The sequence below is a fragment of the Mastigoproctus giganteus genome, chromosome 10, assembly GCF_048544385.1.
Source record: "Mastigoproctus giganteus isolate SK-2022 chromosome 10, ASM4854438v1, whole genome shotgun sequence".
NCBI lineage: Eukaryota > Metazoa > Arthropoda > Arachnida > Uropygi > Thelyphonidae > Mastigoproctus > Mastigoproctus giganteus.
This window is the reverse complement of record NC_143584.1, coordinates 115,651,562-115,666,039: the sequence shown is the minus strand read 5'-3', so window position 1 is coordinate 115,666,039 and position 14,478 is coordinate 115,651,562. Positions and strand designations below refer to the sequence as shown.

The following is a 14,478-nucleotide window of genomic DNA, read 5'->3' as shown; positions in this document are numbered from 1 at the left end:
GAGTGGATGTACAAATTTTACAAAAAGTCTGAAACAACAAAGGCTGGTTATATACACATTTAGTCCTAGTGGAGATTAAATGGTAGTTAAGTGCTGGGTTCCCCCAGAAAATACTGTAATTTTGGTTTTATAAATTTCATTTTGTGTTCCTTTCTGGGAACAAAAAAATATGCTCTCAGCTCTAGAAATGATGTTAGCATCAAACTGCTTAATTTCAGAAAGTTTAAGATTTGGAAGTTCAGTGTTTGAATGAGTGATATTTTGTCCACTTTTCATTGCTGTTGTATTTTGTATGTGATCAGTTAATTTATTTTTAGAACAAATAATACAAAAAATGCACATTTACACCAATAAAGTGATCACTTTTAACAAGTAACTTCTAGAAATATATTTCTTCTGTCTGTAAAAAAGCAATTTTACTATCTTTCTGTCAGCATGTGAAAAACCTTCATGGACAATCTACAGGCTGATCACTGCTCTATGGGAGTAGGATGAGATTATACTAAGGATTTCTGAAATATTTGCTTAGCATGGTACTTCCAATAGTAATAAGGTACTCTAGAGCAGTGATTCCCAACTGGTGTGCCACGACCCTTTTCAAGTTTGCTGCAAGATTAGGAAAAAATCCATTGAGTTCAATGGCAATTACCATTTCGGTGTGCCGTTAATTTTTGTCTTTTAACTTAAAGTGCGACTTAAGTGACAAAAGATTGGGAACCACTACTCTAGAGAATGCTCAAGTGCATAACACTAGTGCAATATGTCCTAAGATGCTGATGCACTATAAGCCAACACCACAACACATTCTCCAGATATAGGAATATTAAAACTTCATATTTTAAATAACTTATAGAATTAGTGTTATTAGGATGTATTCCAAACATTCATAAAAATAAAATAAAATAACATAAATAAATTACTCCAAAGTATTTGTTGAGTGCTGTTGCTTTGGCTGTTATATTTATATGATAATCTTATGATAGTTTGTAATTATATATGACTGTGGGAAACTACCCTAACTTTGAGGAGTGGCATGTTTTCCACTGTGAACCAAACTCCATAACATATCTCATTGTTAAGTTGACAGTCGCAGAGAGTAGACTTGTGCCTTAGGTTTAGATTAAGATGTAAGTAGCAGATTATTTTTTTTTAATTTCTGTAATATTGTAAAGTTAATGTCTGAAATTTTGTGAAGCTATTTTCTTAAATATTTTGTAAATTAAGTTTCTTACCTTGTAAAGTCAATCCTTGTAAGGCATTTCCTTTTTTTTTTATTTTGTAAGAAGATATGACTCAGCTGAGAATGGCTGAGTGCAATTCTCTTGTGCATTATGAGTTAATCACTTGTACAGCCTGCAGCATGTATTCCGAGGTCAGTCTACTTACTAGTAACTAGGCAATCCTAGTTCAACTTGTGATTTTCTTTTTTATGTGCCATGTGTAAGGAGTGTACCAATCTAAAATTAAAACCTGGCACAGGTTTTAATTTTAGATTGGTACACTGTTGTTAGACTTTCAATTTTGTCTAGAATTGCCTGGCACTGCTAGACAAAATTGAGCAAACCAAAAAAGCAAGTGGATGACCTACAGATCAATAAAACCGGGAACTCATCACTAATTCAAGTATCTAGTGATCTTTGGTTCAAAAAGACAGTTTTATTAGATGACTTTACTGTCAAGAGAGCATTGTTATTCTTCATATGGGAACTAGCAACATTAATTGCATATATTGATTTGTTGAATAAATATAGACCCATACTGAAAAAATGCCACAAGTTAGGAGAGTGTCTGCAATTTTTCCCAAACGTGATAGGAGGGACTATATGCTGAAAGCATTGTACATTAACTCAAGGCTTGAGGGACTCTGGAAGACTTTTAGGAGAAAATTTTTATATCCGCATGGCTTGCACTTACAGGCAGAAGGAACAATGCTTGCCAGTATCATTAAGCTGCAAGGGTTCAGAGAAACTACTAATTAGGGGAGCCAAGGTAATAGATATACACAATTATCTGATAATATGTGTCAAAGTAAAGCTTCACTTACCTGAAAGTTCTTGTATGAAGCTTCAGGAGAGAAAGCCTTCTAATGATGGAACACTGTACCAATGGAGCAATATTTTAAAATGGGAGGCTAAAATAGAAAGTAAAATTCCTAGAGAAAGTACCAGTATAAGCAACTACATGGGATGTGTTGGAGTTACAATGAATGTAAAAAGGCAGACCCTCATGTATTTGCACCAGTGTTATAAATGTGTTAATAAATTTTATGAATTTCAGGTACTGGTTAAGTTAAAAAAAATGCTGACATTAATGGAATATCAGAAACATAGTGTCATCCTGATATACTGAATGCAGAATTTGAATATGGCAAATAGTGTATACAGCAGGGAGAGACTTGACAAAGGAGGAGTAATGCTTTTAATTGCCAAGCATATCGAGTAGACTAATATTTAATCAGTATATCATAGACACACTACTGTGATGAGTATGCCGACCGGGCTAGCCGAGTGGGTAAAGTACCTGCCTGGCAACCCAAAGGTCGCGGGTTCGATTCCCGCCTCGGGCTTGGATCAAAGTAACTCAAAAACCTTGGGAGGTGCAATATGGCCACAGAAGCCGATGCGCCAACAACTACCAAAAAAAAAAAAAAAAAAAAAAAGTGATGAGTATAATGAACATCTTTACAGAAAAAAAAAGAGAATGGGCAAAAAAATCAGAATGGCTTATTATGGCAGACTTTAGTATGTCATACATTACTGGCTAGATTATGTGAAATTGGCATATTTTGGTAAAACATAACTCCCTATATATTTAATAACTGTGACGTGATGTGAAACTATCATGGTAATTTTCGAAATCTACACATAAAAATTGGTTAAAAGCAGTATTTAAGTTCTTGGAGATAAAAATCGTGTTGGCTAGTGTAATATAGGTACTGTATTTCATATGTGATGTCTTAAGGTTGCTGATGATACAATGGTGGGTACGGTAGGGTAGTTAATGAGAGTAATCAGAGTACACCAGTATACACTAATGAGCCAAAACATTATGATCACCTACCTAATATGATGTTGGTCCTCCACGTGCAGCCAAAACAGCTCATACCCAGCAAGGCATGGACGCTACAAGATTTCTAAATGTGTCTTGTGGTATCTGGTACCAGCACGTAACCAGCAGATTCTTTAACTCTTGTAAGGTCCGTGGTTGAGACACAGCAGATCGGAGTTGCTGTTCCAACACAAACCACAGATGCTTGATGGGATTGAGGTCTGGGAAATTTGGAGGCCAGGGCAATACCTGGAAGTCTTCCTCATGTTCCGCGAACCAGTCTCAAACAATCCGGGCAGTGTGGGCATTATCCTGCTGAAAGACGGCACCTCCAGAGGGCAAGACCATTGCCACGAAAGGGTGTACCTGGTCAGCAGTGATGTTTAGATAGGTGGTAGATGTCAGAGTGCCCGGCACATGGATGACTGGACCCACACACAGGGTATCCCAGCAGAACATCGCCCAAAGCATGACACCGCTGCCGCCGGCTTGTTTTCGTTCCACACTGCATCCAGGCGCCATCACTTCCCCAGGTAAACGACGCACACATACCCGGCCATCCGTGTGGTGCAACAGGAAACATGATTTGTCGGACCAGACAACCTTCTTCCAATCACTCAAGGTCCAGTTTCGATGCTCATATGCCCATTGTAGGCGCTGTTGCCTGTGAACTGTGGTTAGCATGGGCACTGAGCAGGCCCATTTCCAGCGGGGTTCGATGTACTGTGTTGTGACACATTACTCCCGTCACCAGCATTTTAATTACCGATGAGTTGTGCCACAGTGGCCCTTTTGTTGCCACGTACCATCTGGGAGAGCCTTTGCTCACCTCGAGCATCGATGAGCCGTGGTCATCCAATACCTCACCAGTAGTTCGTGGGTTCTCCCTCCTCAGACCACTTTAGGTAGGAGGGTTCTCCCTCCTCAGACCACTTTAGGCTGGTGGGATGCTCACGGTCACCTCTGACCGTGAGCATCCCACCAGCCATGCAGTTTCGGATATACTCTGACCCAGTCGTCTGGCCATTACGATTTGGCTTTTGTCAAACTCACTTAAGTCCACTGCCTTTCCCATCTGAATAACAAGAGTAACACTGATTAACGGAGCTCAGTATCAGGTGCTTTTTATACCGTGTCCTGACTGTGCACGTGCCATAGTTCACCTGCAGTTGCTTTGATTTGCATAACAACTCGCTGGTCATGTTTTGGCTCATCGATGTATGTCTTCCAGAGGCAAAGGTAGATGATATTGTAGAACAGATATCTTTTAAGGGTACAAAAGTGATGTTGTTATACACATTGGCACTGATGATATTAGGAGTAGGAGGTCAGTGACTTACTTAGTACAGGGCAACATTGGAAAAAGTCACGAGTTAGGATTAAATTTGAAAATGTCTGCAATTCTGCCCAGACACAGTAGGAGGGAGAACCTTGATGAGAACCTTGTCAGTCATTTCAGCCCTGAAGAGACTGTGCAAGACTCATTGGGTATAACTTTTCTCAGCGTGGGTCTGTGCTTTTAAACAGGAGAGACTGCTTATACAGGGATGGGATACACTTAAATAAATGTATGCAAGAATATTGCTGATGCTATTGATGCAGTGTTAGGTGGGTCGGAAAACTGCTACCTTGGGGGGATACTAGACTAATAGATTAACAATAGTCACAGGCAGAAGTGAAAGTGATTCTTGCACTGCTTCTATTGGAACATGCAGCAGCCCAAAAAGCAAGGTACTGGAATTTCAACCTGCTGTGGGTCATCATGGAACAAGGAAATACATGGCCTGTGTTAAGGTAACTAAGAGTAAGAACAGGTTCAATTATACTTCCATGTACACCAATGCTAGGAGCATAGTAAATAAATTTTATGAATTTAAAGTGTTTGTCAAGTCATCAAACGCAGACATTGTAGGGATGTCAGAGACATGGTGTCACTTAGATATAAGGGATGCAGAATTTGAATATGGTGAGTACAAGGTATACGGAAAGGACAGACAGGATGGGAGGGGAAGTTATACTTTAGTTAAGCACATAAAATCTAAAGCAGTGCATCCAATTGACATGGGTGGCCAGTGCAATATTGTGTCAGTTTTAGTTTTTTGTGTTATAGGCTGAATGACTGTGATGAGTACAGTGAAGAGTTGTACAGAGAAATACAGTGGGCCAGTAAATCAGAATGTCTTATAATGGCTGATTTTAACTTTCCAGATATTGACTGGAACTTTTAGGTTGGTCATCATGTTAGAGAGGCAACAAGAGAGCAATACTCTTGATCTGGTTACCAGCAGTGATTCTTCATGCATAAAGAATTGTTGGTAAAAGAACCACTAAATGGTCAGATAGATGGGCTGAGATTTACTTAAGGAACTAACGTCAAGGGTAAAAGGAATGGATTTTGCTTTCATAAAGGAGACTACGGTGGTCTCAGATAGTTGTTGTTTGTTTGTTATTTGGTTTTTAGGAGCATTAGCAACTAAGGCCATATTGCTCCTGGGATATGCAGTGGTCATTCCCTGAACTTTCCACATCCTCCATATTTGGTGGTCATGGGCTCGAACCCCTGTCTAATCAAGAAGTGTGTGCTACGCACTGCTGCTCCTGCCCACCTGGTTATGGAGGCACCACAGATAGTTGTTAAATTCTCTACTGTGGGACCATCTGATAATGTTCCATCAGCAAATTCTAAATGAGAAGCATTCAGGGAAACAATCAAAGAAGCTACTAAGCTTTTCATACCACCTAAGAAATATTATTCAAGGCTTAGACCTAAATGGATGTCAGGTGAAATTTTGAGACACATGGCAGAGAAGATGGATATAAATTATCAGGTGATACTGAAGCCTATGGTAGATATAAACTAGTCTGCAATCAAGTTGTCACAAAGGAGATCAAGCAATCCAAGGCAGATTATGAGAAATCTCTGGCAAAGAAAAGCAGGAAAGACTTCTTTACTTTTATTAATGCAGAAGGAAGGGATTGAATCACATTGGTTCACTTGATGTCAAGGGCTTAACTGTTGATGAATCTGCTGAAGTTATTGACAGGCAGAATAGGTATTGTGCATCTACATTCACACATAAGGAAGTTAGGGGAGTGGATGCCAGAAGTTTATCAAACTCTACCAGGGAACTAACTAAATGATTTTGTAATAACTGAAAGGAAAGTGTAAGAGAAATTGCTGAAGTTAAATGTAAGAAAGGCACCTAAGATGGGTGGGATCTATCCAGTTATATTAAGGGAGGCAGCAAAGGAAGTAAGCAAACTATTAGCCATAATTATTAGAGCATCATAGGCGTACAGGTTTCGGGACATCAATTTAGGAAGGATGTATGTCCTCCAGAATAGCTACAGAGAATGACAGTGAGATTGGTGAAGAGAATGAAAGAGTGATTTTTACCAAGAAAGGCTGCAAGTTGTAGTGTCTGGAAACTAGGCACCTGCAAGGTGATCTGATTAAGGTGTTTAAGGTTTGAATGGATTAGGCAAGCTCAATGCTGATGGTATTCTTCTTCTTGTTCAGACTACACACATGAAGGAGAATAAATTCAAATTGAGGAAGGATGGTTACAGGATAAATTTGCAGAGATTTGCTTTCAGCTACAGGGTGGTTGATTATAGGAACAAACTTCCATTTGTTGTTGTGGAAGTAGTAGTAGTAGTGGCATGTTATGCAAGAAAGCAAGTGTATGAGCTTATGCAGCATCAGCCGAAAAAAGAAAAAAAATCGCACCATTCCCTCCAAATGCCTGTCCAGTTCCTCCTTAAATTTATTCAATCTATCAACTTCCACGACAGATGGAAGTTTGTTCCAGCAATTAACCACCCACTGGCTAAAGGCAAATTTCCACACATCTATTCTACATCTGTCTTTTCTTAATTTGAATTTATACCCCCTTAGGTTCGTAATCTGAACAAGTGGAAGGATCCCATCAGAATTCAGTGTGCACAACCCATTCAAGGCCTTATATACCTCAATCAGATCACCGTGCAGGTGCCTAGTCTCCAGCCACTGCAATTTGCAGAACTTAAGTCTCTCTTGGTAAGAGGATCCCTTCATTGCCCTCACCAATCTTGTTGCTCTTCTCTGTACATGCTCAAGCAAATCGACATCCTTCCTAAAATGAGGCCTCCAGACCTGTACGCAGTACTCAGGGCGTGGCCTGACCATTGCCTTATACAGAGGGACAATCACCTCCTTTTCCCTGCTAGCAAAATTCCTATATATCATTGACAAAACCCCATGACCTGCCCTGGCAGCCTGTCTGCATTGCTCAGAAAACTTCATATCTGACTGCACAATTACTCCCAGGTCTTTTTCGTTTTCTACCACCTTAAGTGTAGTACCACACAGTTGGTATGTTTCTCTGGGGTTACTTCTACCCATATGCAGTACTTTGCATTTGTCAAGGTTAAACTTCAGTTGCCACTTCATAGCCCATCTGCCCAAATTATCTAGATCATGTTGCAGTAGCACACTGCCATTACTGTGATTAACAACCCTGCCAACCTTTGTATCATCTGCAAACTTCGACACTAAGCCTGATATACTTTCATCAATATCATTGATAAATATACAAAAGTGGAGAGTTTGAATAAATTCAAGGACTTAGACTAATTATTGGAAAGGATGGATAGGTGGTGTGGGAAGGGTTTTTTTTTTTTTTTTCTCTCTCTCTCTCTCTCTCTCTCTCCCTTCTTCCTTACTGGCTGATGCTTTATAAGCTAGCTTTCTTGCATCATATACTAAAGGGTGGCCTAGGTAACTACAGACCTGTTAGCCTAACTTCTGTTCCGGGGAAAATAATGGAGTCAGTGGTTAAAGAAGTTATTTGTTATTTGGTTTTTTTTTTTTTTTTTTAGGCGCATTAGCAACTAAGGCCATATTGCTCCGGGATATGCGGTGGTCATTTCCTGACCTTTCCGCATCCTCCGTATTTGGTGGTGACAGGCTTGAACCCCGGTCTAATCAAGAAGCGTGTGCTATGCACTGCTGTTCCTTCCCACCTGGCTACGGAGGCGCTGGTTAAAGAAGTAATGCATGATCATCTAGACTAGGCTGTAGTTATACTTCAATTACAGCATGGGTTTGTTAAGGCAAGATCTTGTCTGACCAGTTTGATTGGGTACTATGATGCAGTGACAAATAAACTGGATGCAAAAAATTATTTTGATATTATATACCTAGATTTAAGTAAAACTTTTGATACTGCACATAAGAGACTGCAGTACAAATTGGAGCAGTACACCATTAAAAGAAGGTTGCTGTTGTGGATAAATGGATGGTTCAGTGGAAGAAGACAGAGTGGTCAACAACATTACTCCCACAGGATTTGTTACTGTGTCCATCATTGTTTTTCTTTATTTATTAATGATATTGATGAGGGTATATCAAGCTTAATGTCTAAGTTTGCAGATGATATAAAGGTTGTCAGGGTTGTTAACAACAACAGTAATGAAGATATGCTGCTGCAACAAGATCTAGAAAAATTACAGTTGAGCTGAGAAATGGCAATTGAAGTTTAACGTTGACAAATGCAAGGTACTGCATATGAGTAGCAGTAATCCCAGAATAACATATCACCAGTGTGGTACTACACTCGGGGTAGTGGAAAATGAAAAGTCTGATATGAAGTTCTCTGAGCAGTGCAGACAGTTTGCCAAGACAGCTCAAGGGGTTTTGTCCGTGATATATAGGAATTTTGGTAGCAGGATAAGAAAGTGATTATCCCATTGTACACGATAATGGTCAGGCCACATCTTGAGCATTGCATACAGGTCTGAAGGTCTCATTTTAGGAAGGATGTAGAGCTTCTGGAATGGGTACAGAGAAGGGCAGTGAGATTTGTGAGGGGGGGGAACTCTTACCAGATGGCTTCAGTTCTGCACATTGTGGTGGCTGGAGACTAGGCACCTGTGAAGTGATCTGTTGAGGTGTTTAAGGCTTTAAATGGTTTGAGCAAACTCAGAGGATGGATAGGTTTAATGGGATTTTTTTTTTTGCTGATGCTGTATAAGCTTGCTTAAGTCCAGACATAGAACTATGCTAATTACATTTTATCTTGGTCGTTTACTGCTGGTTCCTAAATCACTGGGCTTAACTTTTGAAACATTGAAATTACATTATGGTATACTAGGTGCAAAGAATATTATAAATTTTGTATTCCTGAATTTTAATGTGGTTCTAAGTTACTATTTGAACGAAGCTAATGTTTGACTTATGATTGTAGAAATGATTTATAAAGTTTAATTCATTTTGAAATTCAGAACAAGTATGGAATTATTTTTGTAAAATAGCTTTTGACAGTTAAAGGTAATTATCATAGACTAGTTGTGTTCATTGTTTTTTATAGTTGTCAATATCTATTCATTTTTTTTTTTTTTTTTTTTTTTCTGCTAGGTACAAGAAGTAGTAGAATTTATTCGTACTCTTCCTGGTTGTTCTGACTATGCTGATGAATTTCATGCCCAAGAGATTGATGGCCAGGCTCTGCTGCTGCTTAAAGAAGACCATCTGATGAGTGCAATGAGCATGAAATTGGGTCCTGCCCTCAAGATATGTGCAAGAATTAATACTTTAAAAGATGATGTTAATCGCTCTTGAAAAGAGTCAAGAATTACAATAGATTTATGCCTGTCTTTAAATATCAGTATGTTCTATATTTGGGGAAATGGGGGAGGCAGACAAATGTGGTTAAAGGTGAAGGGAAAATGTACTATACCTGCCTATAGTTCGGATTAATGAAGAAAATAGATTGAATCAAAGAAGAATTCACTGTGGTTGTGATTTTGAAGAAAATAGTCAAATTGTGTTGATAATGGACATTATTAATATTGGTATATAATAATATGTATCGTTGGAACTACCACTACTACCAGCTATTTTACTACTGCCAAGTCAGACAGTGAAAGCATAGCCTTGATTATACCTGAATATGTCAGAAAGTGCTTGGAATACTTGGATGTGTCATTTTATAGACCCCCAGTGCCTGCAGCATGATTACCTTTTTCTGATAGACCCAATCCAGGTACAACTTTTGTTTGTGATCACTGCTGAACTGTGTAATTTTGTTTTACAAAGGAACTTGCTCTAAACAACCAAGAATCACACTTGTAACAAAGAATCCTGGAGGAGGTGTGGGGATTAATAATTTAACCGGTGCCCTAGTTTTGTAAAACTGTGTTCTAGTGTGTATTGGTGGGTGGGATGCAATCTGCACATATATTTGTGCTTAAAGGAATCAAAGTTTTTCCATAAAAAAACTTCTGAAACTATAAATTTTATACCTGTATATATAATGCTGACAGATCTTCAATCCCTTTTACCTTATCTTCCCAGCTCTACACAGCTGGATTCTGGTTTGTTTGTTAATCTGAGTTCCTTCAAGATATATCAGCTTGTGTACCAATAAAATCATATATTCATGTATAGAGGAGATGATGACATGGTTTGGCTTTATAAAAGCAGTTCTGAATGGACAGTTATATTGATTATGATTTTAGATACACAAAGATTACACATTTTCACTTGCATCCACAACTGCAACTTATCATAATGTGCATTCAGCATTGTGATGTAGTGAAATATTTCTTAATGAGGTGTGCCTTCTACAAATAGCTTAAGATGAAATCATGTCTTCATGTGATAAGAACAATGGATATAGAGATTCTGCTTATCTTAAATGTCTTTAAGATAAATTGTTTCCATAATTTGAAAAAATCTTATTTATATTTAAACTTCATCAAAAGGTTAAATTTTTAATAGAAAAATAACATTCTATTTAATTCCACAAAAAATGTCAAATTGGCTCAGTGTTTTGTGGCTGCAAGGATACTGAAGATAATTTGTAGTTTTCAATGAAATTTCCTCTGCTATTCTATTTGATGGTTAATTATCAGTTCACCATAGAGATAACACAGCAGACCAGTTATCTAAATTTAAATATGTATATTTATTACTCTAACGTACAGCTTACTTTAACATATATACTCTGTTTCTCAAATGCATGGAAATTTTTAAATTTCGCAGTGCAGTTTTGGGCGACAGTTCTTAAGTGTTTTGCAAACAAGAACTTTGACCTTTATTCATAATTTATCATGAAAGAAGAATTATTATTAAATTCAGAGAAAGGATTTATATTTATATATACATGTATAATAGCTCTATAGCCAACATAACTACACATTTTAGCTGTTTGCTGCTGAAGTTCAGTTACTCTGTAAAATAATTATATATCAGATAATAGCAGAATTAATGTATAGAAGAGCAAAAATTATTAATTACAGAAAATTGGATATTGAATTATTTAGTATATATTTATTAAATTTTAAAGCACATTAAGTTATAATAAATACTGTTACTTTCATTCCTAAGAGGTTTGTATTTAAAAAAAAGAAAAGAAAAGAAAAAATTGTTTGTGCTTTAAATTGAAAATATTTTTATGATTGCAGCTTTGGACCATTAGAAAATACATTAAATCAAATTGCTAGTGCTTTTTTTTCACTCCCTTTTGTTTCACTTTCTTTTCACACAGAAATATTTTTCTAAATAATTTTGTTGATTACACAAATATGTCACAGTACAGTATGATATGATAAACTATTGCATGAACTACTATCGCTGCTGCTATTTTTCAACTACAAAGTGAGACAGCCATGATCCTAGCACATATATGAAAGTTTTCAGAAGACCAGAATTTTTATTTTCACAAAATTTTTATCGAACACATCATAGCTTTTGGATTACTAGCTTAAACAATATAGAAATTGAAACATTCAGTGCACAAAGTAAAATTTGTATTAAACTACAAAAATTACAGAGAATACACAAAAATAACAAAATGGCAAGCAAAGAGCTTTTGAATGCTTCCCGCATTCTTTGTTAACTAACTTAGAAATTAAACTAAATACATATAGTGGAGGCTGACAGAAATTATATTGCATTATACATCCATAATCTTACTGATTGCAATTAAATATTCCTGACATTTTATCCTTAATAGTTCATGCATAAAACTCTTATTATTCTACAAGTCTAAATGTTTTCTTGTTCCTCAATGATTTAACCACTGTTAACTTGAACATGAATGATATGCCTGGTTAGTATGGCATTTTTATTATATTTTTCTATTGCACATGAAAAACTGGCATCAGATATAGAAATTATTTTGTATGCTATACTTTATCTTTAGTCATTGATAAAAATAATCAGTAATCATTATTATCACTTGATTATTTCCAAATTTCTTCCTGCATTTGATAGCTTTATTCTTACTGCAAGATGACAGCCTCTGAAGGGAAGAATATAGCCTGCAGATTATTGAATTAATTTATTTATTAACTAATGTGAACATCATATTGCTCAATCAATAAATATCTTTATTCTGAATGACCTTTTAACTAATTTAATGCCTTAAAGATGATAGTTGCCAGTGGTAACTGCCAGCTGTGAGGTATTAAATTGGGGCGTTAGACTGTTTCTCCAGAATACTTATTGTGGAAAATAGCATAAATACAGCAATACCTTGCACAATGTGACTTCAATCAATACGGGATTCACTATAGTGCAGTTTATAATCTGCGACTGCGATTGATAATACTGTCATATAAAGCTGACATTTTTCTAGAATGATCTCCACAAATTTGCGCCACTGGCTCATCTTTCTGCAAGCTTATACAATGCACTTACAATACATTACTTCCAAAGGTAGTCCAAGTTCACCTTCTTAAGTACGGGTGTATCCTTTTTTTGTGATTTTTTTTTCTCAGTGATCCCTTTATTATGAGTGAAAAAAGAAAGTGGGATGATACCAAGCCAAAGTAACATGAAGGGAAACTTGAAATCATCAAATGCCTTGAAGAAGGCACGTCGTTTCCAAATGCACGAGACAAAGGAATAAATGAAGAATTGTAAAAGAAAAGAATCAGTACAAAGAGTATGGAATAACTACCAATTCTTTTGCCTTGAAAACGATCGTAAAGAAAAGGAGCTCTCTAATGGTAAATATGGAACGTCTGCTGTCGATATGGATAGAAGATTACAATCAGAAGTGAATCTTGTTAAGTCAAATAGAACTTCAAACAAAGCTATGAGTCTTTTTAATGCACTTAAAGAAAATGTAACAGAAGAAAATTACGGAGAAGGGAACATGATGAAACATTTTCGGCAAGTCGTGGTTGGTTCTTTTGTTTTAAAAAACACTTGGGGATTCATAATGTCCGTATTGTAGGCAAAAGTGCAGACAAAGATGCTGCTGAAAAATTTCCTAAAGAATTTATAGAAATTATTGAAAAAAGGTGGATACAGAGATAAACAAATTTTTAATGTTGATAAAATGGGTTTGTTTTGGAAAAAAAATGCCTTCTAAAACTTTTCTATCAGAAAATGAAAAAAACTGAACCAAGTTACAAAATATCAAAAGATCATCTGACACTTTTTCTGGGCGGAAATGCATCTCGCAATTTTAAATTAAAACCGTGCTTGTGTATCATGCAGAAAACCCCGAGCACTTAGCGGCTATGCAAAGAAGACTCTCCCAGTTGTTTGGCGTTCAAATAAAAAAGCTTGTGTAATGAAAACTTTGTTTGAAGGGTGGTTTAAAACTTACTTTTGTCCTGCAGTCGAACGTTACTGCAAAGAAAACAATGTGGATTTTAAAGCTTTGTTGTTCTTGGATAATGGACCAGGACGGATCAAATAATATGCTTTAAATGGACCAGGATGGATCAAATAATATGCTTTAAATGTTGTTGCAACATTTAAAGCATATTATTTGAGACCAACTTTTTCTCAAGAAATAAAGGCTACAGCCGGAGAAGTTGCACCATTTTTGGCTGAATTCTGGAAAAATTACATCAGAATTGCTATCGAAAACATAAATGAAGCATAACTCGAAGTTAGCGAAAGAAACATGAGACCAGTGTTGAAGCAAGTTTTTCCTCATTGCATAAGCGATTCCTGCAGCTTTGAGTCCGAAATTCAGGATGTTTCTGAAGACGTTGTCGAAATTAGACACAATCTTGGATTCAAGTATTTGGAAATGGCTAATGTTCAAGAGTGCATTGATGCATATTCTCAAGCTCTCAATAATGATACTCTCCTTAACTTAGACCAAGAATGGGTGTATGAGGAAGCAGAAGAAAGTCCAGGGTGTAACGAAGGAGCTAGAAAAGTACAAGAAAAAGAATTTACCTTATAAGAACTTGAAAAAATGTTTAGGGCAGAGGAAACTGCTTCAGACTTAATTATGAATCATGATCCATACGTAGAGTGTAGCATTAATGCCCAATGAGAATTAGAAAATGCCATTCGATGTTACCACAAAGAAAAGAAGAAAAATAAAATGGTGCAACTTAGATTGGATAGATTTTTCTTTAATCAGTAAAATTTTCTAGCTCTCATTTTTTCAAAATTGTTCTTGTTTCCTTTTTCAA

General features: G+C 36.7%; 1 protein-coding gene across 8 annotated transcripts in view; it reads left to right on the top strand.

Annotated features, from left to right (window-relative positions):
- The window catches only part of LOC150079243 (uncharacterized), a 575,463-nt gene extending 564,780 nt beyond the window's left edge, over positions 1 to 10,683 (top strand). For 5 of the 8 annotated variants that reach the window (XM_090383513.1, XM_090383518.1, XM_090383517.1 and 2 more), the window contains one exon: positions 9,446 to 10,682. In XM_090383513.1, coding sequence (XP_090239639.1) covers positions 9,446 to 9,649 — 204 coding nt within the window. In that variant the 3' untranslated portion in view covers positions 9,650 to 10,682. Of the gene's footprint in view, positions 1 to 9,445 lie in introns of all 8 variants that reach the window. The other 3 variants (XM_090383512.1, XM_090383516.1, XM_090383519.1) reach the window with 2 other exon arrangements.
- Positions 10,684 to 14,478: the final 3,795 nt, after the last annotated feature.